At 36.8% G+C, this 14077-nt stretch overlaps 1 protein-coding gene across 1 annotated transcript; it reads left to right on the forward strand.

Annotated features, from left to right (window-relative positions):
* The first annotated feature begins 407 nt into the window (after positions 1 to 407).
* On the forward strand, positions 408 to 13175 carry LOC130715531 (probable manganese-transporting ATPase PDR2). Its single transcript, XM_057565646.1, has 22 exons — positions 408 to 567; positions 677 to 942; positions 1035 to 1127; positions 2106 to 2308; positions 2601 to 2673; positions 2761 to 2933; positions 3020 to 3191; positions 4951 to 5055; positions 5148 to 5258; positions 5583 to 5669; positions 5768 to 5950; positions 6044 to 6094; positions 6176 to 6301; positions 7240 to 7319; positions 7661 to 7769; positions 8747 to 8875; positions 9252 to 9317; positions 9416 to 9487; positions 10516 to 10667; positions 10950 to 11061; positions 11147 to 11263; positions 11727 to 13175. Exons 2-22 carry the CDS (start codon positions 694 to 696, stop codon positions 12816 to 12818), a joined length of 3555 nt encoding a protein of 1184 aa, XP_057421629.1. The 5' UTR covers positions 408 to 567; positions 677 to 693; the 3' UTR covers positions 12819 to 13175.
* The last annotated feature ends 902 nt before the right edge of the window (positions 13176 to 14077 follow it).

The raw sequence follows: 14077 nt of genomic DNA on the forward strand, positions 1-14077 counted from the left end.
GAGAAAACACACGACAATCACGAACAATAACACCCACATATGTTTCATCAGCTATTTATGATTAAATCAGACGTTATGATTTATAACTATGTTATCGAATAAAATAAGCAAATTTCATAAGATACATCTCCACCAAACATATACTTTATATTCCGCAATCTTAAATGTCGTGTGTAATTGTTTCCTACGAACATAAATGTGTTAGATTTTGAGTGCGAGATCAGAATATCTATGAGGTCGGTACCAAAATTAACACTCAAACGAGTTATAATTTGTTTGCACCTCACTTTCTCTTCCATTTCATTTTGAAACGCCCTCATTTCTATTTCTTTTATTCCCTATCTCATTATATGTAATTGTTTTTGGTATATGAATCATAAAAATAAAAATCTTTACTAGGATAGTAGGATTCTTGTTTCCCATATGAAGGTTGAAGGTGTAAGTAACTAGGATTCTTATTCCCAAGTGTGAGCAAGGAGAGAGGTGAGTGTAGGCTGAGTGAATTGTAGTAAACGAAGACGCAATCCTCGGGCGTTCAAGTCTCAACCCAATCAGCCACTCTCTGAGGTACCAAAGATATTTTCGATTCCTTTTCATCAGATCTGATATTCGCAAACCCTAATTCTCCTCCTCCTTCTTCTTCTTCTTCTTCTTCTCCGATCGGTTCTTCATTCAGGCACCGGCGATTCTCCGATGTCAAGTTTTCACGTCGGTGGCAAGGTGGTCGACAAGGTTGATCTCTACAAGAAGAAGCAATGGCCGTGGCGGTTAGACCTCTGGCCTTTCGCCATCATCTACGCCGCTTGGGCATCGACGATTCTTCCCAGCCTCGACTTCGTCGACGCCATGATTGTCTTCGGCGCGCTCGTTTCTCTTCACATCCTCGTTTTTCTCTTCACCAGTTGGTCCGTTGATTTCAAATGTTTCGCCCATTATAGCAAGGTACTGTGGTGTTTCTACGTATTGGCATGTAGGTGTAGGTGTGGCTATGGTAATATGAAGAATTTGATCACCTTTGTTTGGTTTGTCTGCAGGTTAAGAGTATTCACCAGGCTGATTCTTGCAAGATAACTCCGGCTAAGTTCTGTGGTTCTAAGGAAGTTGTGCCGCTCCATTTTCGGAAAATTGTAAGCATCTTACTTGTTTGGATTTTAGAGTTTGTGAAGAGAGGAAGTATTAGGATGTGAATTATTAGTTTGGTGAACTGTTGAATATTGTGTCTTGTGGTAGTCAAATTTCTGTTTTGCTTTATAATCTTTTAGTCCAAAGATGAAAAGGTTTGGGATGGAGGATTTAAGAGGAGGAAAAAACATGTGTTGAATTTATGTGTGGTAGAACTAGGTAAGTGAACTATAGTATGTTTGCTGCTCAGTGCAATGAAAATTAGAAGGGTGGTAGGGTGTTGTGTTACTGATAGAGTTATATGCTGGTGAGCTGTCTGACGTAGCCCTCAGGTTGTATGTTTTTCTTTGATTTGAGGGTGAGTGGTGGAGTTCGTGAATGGAATTGATCATTTGTGTTTCTCTGTGTGCGTGTCTTGAGTACTTAACAGGACTATAATACATATTGTATTTGTCCAGACTCCAGAGAGTTTGGGGCAATTCTTCATATGCTAATTTAGAGTTTATGAGAGGAGTAAATAAGAGTTTTTTGGCAGTGCTAAATGTGTGCATTGACTGGTTGCCCATGGTTTGGAGAGGAAAGCCAGATTTGTCAATATTTTTTTTTTCATGAACATTGCTTAATGGCAGGAAGCAATGCACACAGTCAGTCACAAAGCACAGGTGGCAGTGTCTCATTGAACTGAATTGACCATGTATTATTCTTGTCAACTTCTCACATGATCACTTTGTGTACTTCACTCCAAATTTCTTCGTGCTGTTTAGCAAGGCTCTTTTTTTAATCCATCTCTTTTATTGGATAATGTAATCCTTTAAGCTCCTACATGGTGCTAAGATAGCAGCTACTTTAGAGGGGTTTCTTTATTGTATTTGGAATATATAGCAGATCGGCAGCTTTTGTTTATTTGACCAATTTTATTTACTTTCCTTCTTTTAAAGCATTTTTCTTTGTTGTCTACCATGGTTAACTGTTTGCTTGTGCAGTCTGCAGGTGGTTCATCAACATTGGATGTGGAAGAGATTTACTTTGATTTTAGAAAACAATGCTTTGTCTATTCAAATGACAAGGGGACTTTTTGCAAACTTTCTTACCCTACCAAGGAAACATTTGGATATTATCTCAAGAGTAGTGGCCATGGCTCTGAAGCTAAAGTTCTTGCGGCTACTGAGAAATGGGGGCGGAATGTGTGGGTTTTTTTTCATTGACCATTGTTATTATTTTTAATATGCATCTACTACCCTTCAGAACACAATTTTTAATGAAATTGCACTGTCTTTTTATAGTGAGAATTATATGCTTATTCATCATTATTTATCATTTATATATAAGTCTTAGATAAAATCCCCTACTTTGATATTTTTGGTGATTATTTCCTCCTCCCCTCTTTCTCCGATTCATGTGTCTTCTGATTTGAGCTCTGACCATTCATCGTGTTGTTTTAGTTTTGATCTCTAATGTTCTTCTTGTTGATATTCTAGATTTGATTATCCCCAGCCAACATTTCAGAAATTATTGAAAGAGCACTGCATGGAGCCTTTTTTTGTATTTCAGGTATTTATTTGATGTTGTTTTTTCTCTCTATTGTCCTTTTAATCTTCATGCTAACTCTTGACTGCTTCTTGTTTATGTTATTATCAGGTTTTCTGTGTGGGCCTCTGGTGTTTGGATGAATATTGGTATTATAGTTTATTCACTCTATTTATGCTATTTATGTTTGAGTCAACCATGGCAAAAAGTCGGTTGAAGACTTTAACTGAGTTAAGACGTGTTAGAGTTGATAATCAGATCCTAACGGTACATCGCTGTGGCAAGTATGTTATCTCCCTGTTATCAAGCTGTTATTTGGTTTTAATGGAATAAAGTTTTAATGCTTGCTTATATATTGTGTGGATTACAGATGGGTGAAACTCTCTGGTACCGACCTTTTGCCTGGGGATGTTGTCTCTATAGGTCGCTCTTCTGGTCAGAATGGTGAAGAGAAGTCTGTACCTGCAGACATGCTTATATTAGCTGGAAGTGCAATTGTAAATGAAGCTATTCTCACAGGCGAGTCTACTCCTCAATGGAAGGTATTTCTCTTTTCTGGAACACATGCTAATGTAGTGTGTGTTTGTTTATTCATTGGATTGGATGTGAATGCGTTTTTTCCTCAATCCAACAACTTAGTTCAGTTGGAAAAACTGTCTTGGAAAGCCAAATATGTCAGTTGAATGTGCTTTCAACTGGAAACCAAACACACTCACTAAGAGTATGTTGGCTTTTACGTCGGTTTACGTTCAACGAAAACAAACCTCGACCCTTGCTTCCTCGTTTAGCACATCAGAACGAAAAATGCAGTGTTTCATTGCAAACGGAAGGCCAACGTCAAAACAAATATGCTATACACTTAAAGGCAAGTCGAAATTGAGATCCTTCCCAAGACTGATCATAAAATTGAGTGACTGAAATGGACAATAACATCTTACAAAAAATATTAAAAAATATTTCACTATAAAATATACAGTTTAGTAATATTACAATTTTATAATAAAAATCAAATAAGAATTATTATTACATTATTAATATCTTACTATTTAGTTTACATTTGATGGTGAGTATGAAAAGAGAAAACAAAGCATAAGGGAATAGGACAGTGTAGAGAAGCCAAAGATGAGAAGTGATGCATTTGAAGGCCTAGAACAAAGCTGAACTCTTAAGTTTCAGAAACCAAAGAAAAAATAGAGATAAACAAAGAGCTTCAGTGGTAGAGTTCGAGCCATCCAAGGATGTTTCGATGACTGAGAGAGGTATAGAGGTTGATGGCTGAGAGAAACAAAGGTGTTGAGGGCGGCTGGGAGGGAAAAGGGAGGTCTTATGATTCATAGAGATTGAGTCAAAGGGTTGTGGTCACCGGTCATGTATTATCCGTGCTGGTCGTGTGGGTGTTGTCGTCATTGTAGGTTGTCATTGCTGGTTGTTGACCCTGGTAGAAACTTGTGGTCTTGCTCAAAGTGTCCTAGAGTCTCTTGATCACACTGTTCCAGTGAGTATACCTGATGATCCCACCTCAATCCAGCCATGTAATGAATCAGTGACCCCCTTCGGGCTTTAGATCAAGAAGGGCAGCCAAACTTGTATGGTCAAGAGATTCATGATCCCACGAGTAAACGCACAATCTTTACTACACTGCTTAAAAGAGTTGTTTCTGTGGGGGAGGGGATTATATATGTATATTTAAACTTCAAGTGGATGATTCTTTGTCTGTTCACTCAATTTGCACTATAATGTTGGCAGTAGTTACTTATTTTGTACCTCTTGATTTTATTCTATGCTGTTTACTTGTTATGACTGCCAAAGGTAATGATTTTGATTTTCACCCAGGAATTTGAGCAACATGTTTAGTCATATTATTGATACGATGAGACAATTTGCTTAATTTTTTTGTTTGAATTTTGGTCCATTCCTCAGCTACGATTGTGCCACCCTATGTTTTGCCTCCTCTATCTTTATTTACTGCATGCCTACTGTAATGATAGTTCTACTGACTATATGATTTACATAAACATTATAAACTGATCTCAGTATGCTCTTTCCAGAATTTTAACATTTTGGGCATGTTCATGTTTACTTGTGCATGTGATCATATGTCTGAATGTGTGCATTCATTAACTTCCTTACCTTGGTTCCCTCATTCCCATGAAATATAAATAAGGCTGATATATGACATCTGTAATCTTTCTTATGGTGGGCTGGCATATCTAAATACACAAGCCTGCTGATACTGGAGCCTTTTTTTATGCCATGATGTTTTCTTGGATGATTCTCATTTGGATATGACCATCCTTTCAGATTGCTATTATGGGTAGGGGGATTGAGGAGAAATTGTCAGCAAAGCGAGATAAAACCCATGTTTTATTTGGTGGAACTAAAATATTGCAGCACACTCCAGATAAGGTTATCTTAGGCTGAGATATCATATATTTTCATTTACTTTAGCTATCTTCATGCTTCTCATACTTACTTTTAAACAATCTTCTTGGAGTCAGACCTTTCCTCTAAAAACACCTGATGGTGGCTGCGTGGCTGTTGTCCTGAGAACGGGATTTGAAACAAGTCAAGGAAAGTTGATGCGAACAATCTTATTCTCTACAGAAAGGGTAAAGTGATGTAGACCTCTCAGCATGTAATTTTGGCCTCATTTTGATGATATTTATTTTTTCCTCGGCTTTCTGAATTGGCATATTATATGTAGGTTATTGGACTATAGGGTACAGTGTACCTGGTGTATTTTTCATACCTTATGGGTTATTTAAGTTAGTTCAAACTGTTAAATAGTTAGTTGTGCTGCTAGCTGGTAGCTAATAAGGTTGCTGTACTCACTCATAGTATAGTTATCCTACAAACCTCAATAATCATAATGAAAGCATTCAGTTTCAGATTTATTTTCTCCCTCCTTTACTCTTTCCCTTTTGCTAATATAGGTGACTGCTAATAGCTGGGAAAGTGGACTGTTCATTCTATTCTTGGTTGTATTTGCTCTAATTGCTGCTGGTTATGTGCTTATCAAGGTAACGCTTCCCTACAGATAAATCATTACCGTTGATATTGTTTGGTGTTAGTGGTAAATTGTGATATGATTTAGTAAATTATCAATGGTATGCTGCAGGGGCTAGAAGATCCCACAAGGAGCAAGTATAAACTTGTACTAAGTTGTTCACTTATTATTACTTCTGTGATACCACCTGAGTTACCAATGGAATTATCAATAGCTGTTAATACGTCACTTATTGCACTTGCTCGCCGTGGAATATTTTGCACTGAACCTTTTCGAATACCGTTTGCTGGGAAGGTACCTGGAGTCCTTCTACCACATATCTGTTCTTGCACATCTTTTACTTTGTTAGGCTTCTATTGACCTTCCTGTACATACCTTGACCTGTAGGTTGATATATGCTGTTTTGACAAGACTGGGACACTTACATCGGATGACATGGTATGCCTATATCAGGCCATCGTATTGATTAATAATTTTAGACCATATTTTTTTACTAAAACTTTTCATTCCACTTTATAGGAGTTTTCTGGAGTTGTTGGGTTGACAGAAACTACAGATTTGGAATCTGATATGAGTAGAGTGCCTGTGCGAACAGTAGAAATTCTGGCTTCTTGCCATGCATTGGTATTTGTTGAGAATAAGCTGGTATGCCACTCTGTCTCTCTCTGAAGAATGAAGGTGGTTAAATTCAGTTCTTGTTTTTAAACCTTGTTAGTGTTGAATACACTGAAGTAGTATGCCACAGTTCAAGATTTTTCTTCAAACCTTTTTTTTCGTTCCAAAATCTATCTTCTATTTTGCTGTTTATTTGTAGATTTTTGTAAGGTAAACTTAATGAGAAATAGCCCCTATATGTTCATTTGTGAAATGATATAAGAGGAGTTCTTCATAAATTGATGCAAGGCCTGATCAATATTATCATAACCTATTGTTCTTTCTGGTTATAATTTTCCTTTGCTTTGTGTTAGCAACGGTCTGTCTCTGTTTGTACTTTGTAGGGAGCTTGGTCTCCCTATATAGTCTCAACTTTCTACCCATTTCTGTTTATTAAGGTGAGACAAGAAACTATGACACCCTTGCCTCGACCTTTGGGTGGATGGGGTTGGTGTCACATTTTTCATTGGAACTACAACAGCAATGTTTCACTACTTGCCTTACATAGTACGCATTTTTTTTTAAACACTTTCGGAGAGCGTGTCCCCCCCCCCCCAAATCTTACCAAGTTAATTTAACTTTTTTTGTTCAATTTAATTGATTGATGTATTAGAAATTACTTTTAGATGTCATACTATATCAATTTTGTAGATGATGGTAGCCAATTTTCCAGGGAAGGGATAGATTTCTACCTCTGGACTTTGGAAAGGAATCTTTTCTTTTGTTTCCACTATTCTTTGTCACTCCTACTTTTCCTAGGTTACAAATAATTTCTACGCTTTCTACTTGTATTTGATAACTATCAAGCTTGACCAGTAGATCTGGTTGATTCTGGCTTGAGAGCTAGAAGGACTTTGCATTCTTGCTCCTTTCATCTTTGCTATTGTTTGTTCACATCATATTCTTATAAATTCGTTAACATCGCACAGGTTGGTGATCCTCTTGAGAAGGCTGCCCTTAAGGGAATTGATTGGAGTTATAAATCTGATGAGAAGGCTGTTCCCAAAAAGTAAGTGAATGAATTTCTACTTGTTTTTGTATCTTAATTCTGTATGTCTTCTCTATTGATTCGTTAATAATTGATTGTCTTTTTCATCCATGTGCGATGTGAGATCTTATTTGACATGGAAATCTTTGGTATTTAGGCTCCTTTATCAGTGAGAACCCTATGAATATATGACTTCTGGGACATTCTAATATATATATACACACACGTATATATTGTGTTACTGATTTCAGTGCTTTTTTTTAGTTCTTTCTTTTACCTAGTTATTCCGTCCGTCTCTTTTTGTACTTTTTACCGCTCTATGGTGTTTTTGTTTTATCCCGTTTTTTTTAATCAATTTTCAGGGGAAATGGCAATCCCGTCCAAATTGTTCAGCGGTACCATTTTGCATCTCACTTAAAACGAATGGCAGTTGTTGTTCGTATTCAGGAAGAATTTTTCGCCTTTGTGAAGGTTTGTTTGTGGCTGCTCATTGTCCTGTGTTGAAATATGCAGTTTTCGCCACGCATGTTATTCACCACATCCTTCCTGATTTAAGTTACTTCTTTGTTAGCTTAATTTACTCACTTTGTTTAGTTGTTATGTACTTTGACTTGTAGGTTAATGAAACTATTGCTTAGGGATTTAGTCTGCCAAAATATGGCACTCTGTTGTAGCTTTTATTTTGGATATTAGGAAATGATCAATAAATAATTTAAATTCTTGTTAGGGATAGAGGAAAATAGACTGTAAAATAGCCATGTGCCCATGTGCTTACTTTGGATTGAATTATATTCTTAATGTATTGGCAGTAGTTATATACCTATAAGTCTATAAGTATATATTTAAAATTAGTATGACCTAGTTTGTTAATAAAAGTTTTCTGTTTGTCTCTCGCTTTCTCTCTATTGCTGCACTCATTAAGAAAATACATACAGCTGCATGATATACCAAGTGTTGAATGAATCAGGTATTAGCCAAGAGTGTAACTTATCATCTCCATTATTTTTTTTTCCATGAACTTGTTTTATGGGTACTGGGATTCTTCTGTTATTTCTATTCGTGTTGCCTGACCATTGCACTTTCCTCATTTTCCAAGAGCTTTTGTGGACATTATGTTCTGTGAAACACCTTGTGCTTGCTTTATTTTCTATCTTTGAAAAAATTGTAGAGGACTAAGTGAATAAAGGTGGCATTTATGCAATCATTAGTCAAAATAGGAAATAAAAATAGGAAACTTCTTCCAAAACCAAACAAGTGCTTAGGTTCTGATTTCTAAATTCTTCTCCTTTATTGTTTTTTTCTTGGTCACTCTTGTATTGTTCATCAGCAATGGACATTTACATGCATGCCTATTTTATGTTTTAAATAGCTATAAGCAGCAGGAACTGGAGGGTTACTCTGATTCCTTTATTGATTCCCTCTTAGAAATTCTTCACCTTCTATTTCAGGGTGCCCCAGAAATTATACAAGATAGGCTCATCGATATACCACCATCATATATTGAGACCTACAAAAAATACACACGTCAAGGGTCCCGTGTTCTTGCTCTGGCATACAAGTCTCTTTCTGACATGACAGTAAGAATTTTACACACGTTGTTTATGAACTTTCTCCACCATATATTCATTTATGCACAGGGGAACAAGAATGGTTGCAAAAGTTTCCTGCCTTGTCATTGGAGTTATGCAAAGTGGAGAAACTGTGTTTTTGTGTAGTTCCTGTGACATATATTATCAATGATATTTGAATCCTAACTTCAATTGTAAGAGACTGAGAACTGCAACCCCCTCCCTCTACATTTTCCTCATTGCTTACGAAGAATGCTTGGTTTCATTCCTCCCCTACCATTTGTTGCATTATTAATTAATAGTGTGTTTATAATATATATGTCCTGTATACTTTCGACATTTGCTTGTTCGATTTGTTGCTTATTATCTGTTAAATGCTTTGAAGGTCAGTGAAGCTAGAAGCTTGGACAGGGACTTAGTGGAGAGTGGACTTACTTTTGCAGGTTTTGTGGTAATCAATCAACTTCCTTTTCATTTAATCTTAGTCAATTTTAGACAATTTCCCTCCTTATGGAATTGACACTGAAAGTTGGAATTATGTATTTTCAGGTATTTAATTGTCCCATAAGATCTGATTCAGCCACTGTTTTGTCTGAATTGAAAGAATCTTCACATGACTTGGTAAGTTTGGTATCTAACTATTAGCTTCTTTTGTAAAAACAAAACAAAAGTACTTACTTTTAGTTGCAGAAAAAATTCTTTAGGCTAAAAAGCACCAGCCTTCAGGTGGAATAAAATAATAAATTGAAAACAGCTTCTGTCGTTCTACTTTTTGGAGCTGAAGTTTAACTTATCAAGGAATCATTTTTTAAATTTTTGTCGAAAATTCACCACTTTTGATGGTATTATTAGTGTTTTTAATTAATGTGTATATTGTTAGATTATATGAGATATATCTCATCTTGATCTTATTTTGGAGTACCTGAATTTTCTCTTGGGATTTGTTTCCATGTTTTAATTTCATGATTAGTTTTATATTTGGTTAGGGTTGAAATCTACAGTCTAGTAATAATATAAATGAGGGTTAGTGCATCTTTTGTATCATATTAAACCATAATCATAATTCAAAAGCTTTATTCTTTCTCTTTTCTTCTTCCTGTTCCAAAACCTAATGGCTTTAACGTGATAGTAGAGCGGTATCTTCCTTCATGATCCGTCACTATGCTACCAAGTTCCCTAAAGTTTCGGACTCGCTATAACAATGTCATTATCTCCAAAGTTCTCTTTTTTAGTAACTTTTTTCCTGTCAGCTTCCGTAACATCTCTGGCAATCCAAGAGAATCATCCTGGCCAGTGGCCCCACGGATCTAACCGACAGTCTTGAATTATATTGATGGGTTATAACAGAATATATTCAAATACTTTGGAACTGAGCAGCGGCATAGTAGAATCTCTGTGGTCAACTTTTTTCTTTGGGAGTAAGGCTTGGCATGCATGAACAAATGATGAATGTCATAGAAATGAGCATTCCATAATGCATGGGAAGGAAATCATAAGATTAGGAATATGATCATTCGTGAGGTGGTTATGTCAGGGTAGTCATTAGTCCTCATTTTTGGGGGGTGTGTGCTGGGGGCTGGTATGGAGGGTTTTGGGATCCGTACTTGTAAGAACTAACTGATCAGCGTCTTTTTGGACTAAATTGATAGGTGATGATTACTGGTGACCAAGCTTTGACAGCATGCCATGTTGCTAGTCAAGTTCATATTATATCAAAACCTATATTAATCCTTGGCCGAGCAGGTCATGGTGAAGGATATAACTGGGTGTCCCCTGATGAGACTGAGAACATCCGCTACAGGTAATTTTAACTTTCATTTTTTTTTTCTGGTTTCGCTATCTTGTGTATATCATACATTCTGTATTTGTTCTTTTTAACTTTGAGAAGTGGCTGTGTAATATGAGATTGTATTATTTGCACTATTAGTCCTTTCTTAATGTTCTGTGGCAAGGGTGTTTATGTTGTTCTGCATAATTGTCAGGCTGCAGTTATTACTCCCAAATGCTTCCGAACTCTTCTCTGCTGTCATTTTGTTTTCACTTTCTGAATTTCTAGATTGATCACGGGTATAATTGGTTTCAGTGAAAAAGAGGTTGAGTCTTTATCAGAGACTCATGATCTGTGTGTTGGAGGTGACTGCTTTGAGATGTTGCAACAGACAGAAGCTCATCTTCTAGTCATTCCTCATGTGAAGGTGTTGAACTATGCTAAATGACTAAAATATTAGAACTGGGTTTCTGGTTCTGGCTTCATCAATGACAGTTAAATCTCTGTTTCAGGTTTTTGCTAGAGTTGCTCCCGAGCAAAAGGAGCTTATCATGACCACTTACAAAACAGTTGGACGGGTAACTTTGATGTGTGGGGATGGAACCAATGATGTTGGAGCTCTGAAGCAGGTATTGTGTGTTTGCTAATAATCAATATAATTATTACTTTATCGATAGGTTGCCAAAAAAAAATTACTTCCTGAATATTGAAATTATCAGTCATCAGTGGAAAATAAAAAATTTCAGTCTGTTAAGAGTCTGCAATCTTTATACCCACCAAAATCCCACCATATTAATGTACATTTATTTACTAACTCCAAAGGATTATGCTTTATTTTGTTATAAATTTGTTCTCTTGCCTTAAGATGATCTGTTGGCAACATTTTAAATTACATAGCCACGTTATATCAGCCTCCAGTTAATTTTTCATTTTTGTGATATTTAAATATGGTATTTTGTTATCACGGGTATTAAACTGTGCTGTTAGTTTTGCATCATAAATTGGCATTTAGTATAGAGATGTTTAGTTTCATGCTTTATCTTTCACCAAGAGAATATGCTGCAGAACTCAAGGCTAACTTCTCTGATTTAGGCCCACGTAGGAGTTGCTCTTCTGAATGCAATTCCTCCAACTCCAAGTGGAAACTCCTCTTCAGATTCACCGGGAGAAGAAGGTTCAAAATCTGGCAAGCAAAAGAAATCTAAGCCTTCACCGGAAACATCTGGAAAGATTATTAGCCCAATTGGGGAAGGCACTTCAAAATCCACCAGCCATTCATCTGGTAACCGTCATCAGGCAGCTGTTGAGATGCAAAAACAGAAGCTTAAGAAGATGATGGATGAGCTTAATGAGGAAGGGGATGGCCGTGCACCTGTTGTCAAGCTTGGTGATGCCTCAATGGCATCTCCATTCACCGCAAAGCATGCATCTGTTGCTCCCACGACTGACATAATTCGTCAAGGTCGGAGTACCCTGGTGACAACCCTCCAGATGTTTAAAATTCTGGGCCTCAACTGCCTTGCTACTGCATACGTGTTGAGTGTTATGTATTTGGATGGTGTCAAGCTAGGTGATATACAAGCCACGATAAGCGGTGTCTTCACTGCTGCATTTTTCCTCTTTATATCAAACGCACGCCCTCTTCCTACTCTCTCAGCTGAACGCCCCCACCCCAACATCTTCTGTGCTTATGTTCTCCTTTCCCTCTTGGGACAATTTTCCATCCACATCTTTTATCTGATTTCATCTGTAAAAGAAGCTGAAAAATACATGCCAGATGAATGCATTGAACCTGATGCAGATTTTCATCCAAACCTGGTAAACACTGTTTCCTACACGGTGAACATGATGCTTCAGGTGGCCACATTTGCTGTGAACTATATGGGTCATCCCTTCAACCAAAGTATTCCTGAAAACAAACCGTTCTTGTACGCGCTTCTTGCTGCTGTTGTTTTCTTTACTGCGATTGCATCTGATATCTTCAGGGACTTAAATGACTGGTTGAAGTTGGTGCCATTACCAGCTGGTTTAAGGAATAAACTATTGACTTGGGCGTTTCTAATGTTTCTGGCATGCTTCTCATGGGAGAGACTATTGAGGTGGGCCTTCCCTGGTAAGATCCCAGCTTGGAAGAAACGACAACGGGTTGCTGTATCTAATTTAGAAAAGAAGAAACAGCTCTAAGTAGTTGAAGAGATGGTAGTGAAGGAAAACACTGACGATTGGCAATGCAGTGATGACTAGTCAGAGACGGAGATTGTGGCCTTCTACTTGTGAACAAAGAGATACGCAGTATTGATGAGTTTTGTTGTAGGCTATTTTGTCTTTTTAGTTCTTTCCCTATTGATGGATGGGGAACTTAACCACTGTCAAATCATTTTTGGGAAGAAAGGTATGAATTTTACAACACGTGCCCTCCCAATCATTTAAGATGTTTTTATTAGCACAGGAGTTTTGTATTATTCAAATTTACGATTCATTCTACTCATCTTTTATCTCGTGAACTTAGTTTAAATGTAAAATCAAAGCAGCATTTCATTAGGAGTTCTATGTGATCTGAATATTCATTTGTTGGGTGAAAGCAGCGGAAACTTCTATTCAATATCCCAACTTCTAAACAAGTAAATGAAAACTTTCTTCAGCTACTTGTTGGGTGATCTGAGCATGATTTTATTACATTAGGAATATTATTAAATGAAAGCAGCAGAAACTAGTTCCTCTAGAATCTGAGTAATGTAATTAGATTTGTATGAACATTAAATGATAATTCTGTGACAGAGGAGTCATTCGTGGACTTATTTCACTGATGTAAAAATTTTGTTTTGTTATAAAATCTAAATGTACACTAAGGTAGCGTTTGACCTGACTTTTTTTAAGCTTAAAAGTTTCTTTTAAGCTAAAGATAAAAATAAGAGCTTTAAAAAAAAAGTTGTTTGTGGATTTTTCAATTTTTATAGCTTGAAAGATGTTTTTAAGTTAAAAGGTGTTTGGTAAAATATTTTTAACCAAAAAATTAATTTTATTCTTCATGTGTTCTTACCCCCACAACCAATTTGTTTGAGATCAAGCCACATTAGGAAGAAAATTCCTTCCAAGCAATTTGTGCGACTCCTTAACCTCATCAAATATAATAAAAATCACCACAAAGAAGAATTTCATATCACAATTCAGCACAGTAAAATTGCCACCACCACTGCAATTGGAAGCAAAATCAAAGGAAAACCAAACCCCAGCCCTAATAGCCTCCGCATACAGCAACTACAAATTGCACACTCTTTCTCATATTGCTTAATTTATTTCTAGAGGGAACAACGATTTTGTCTTACACGCCTGCACTGTCACTGATTTCTTCTCCTCTTTTCTCCGCAAACTCACCCTAATCGGCTAACCCTAAACTCCATGATACCCAACCTCAATACAACAAGTGGTCGTAGGCCGGGGAA

This window comes from Lotus japonicus, chromosome 1 (assembly GCF_012489685.1).
Source record: "Lotus japonicus ecotype B-129 chromosome 1, LjGifu_v1.2".
Classification (NCBI taxonomy): domain Eukaryota; kingdom Viridiplantae; phylum Streptophyta; class Magnoliopsida; order Fabales; family Fabaceae; genus Lotus; species Lotus japonicus.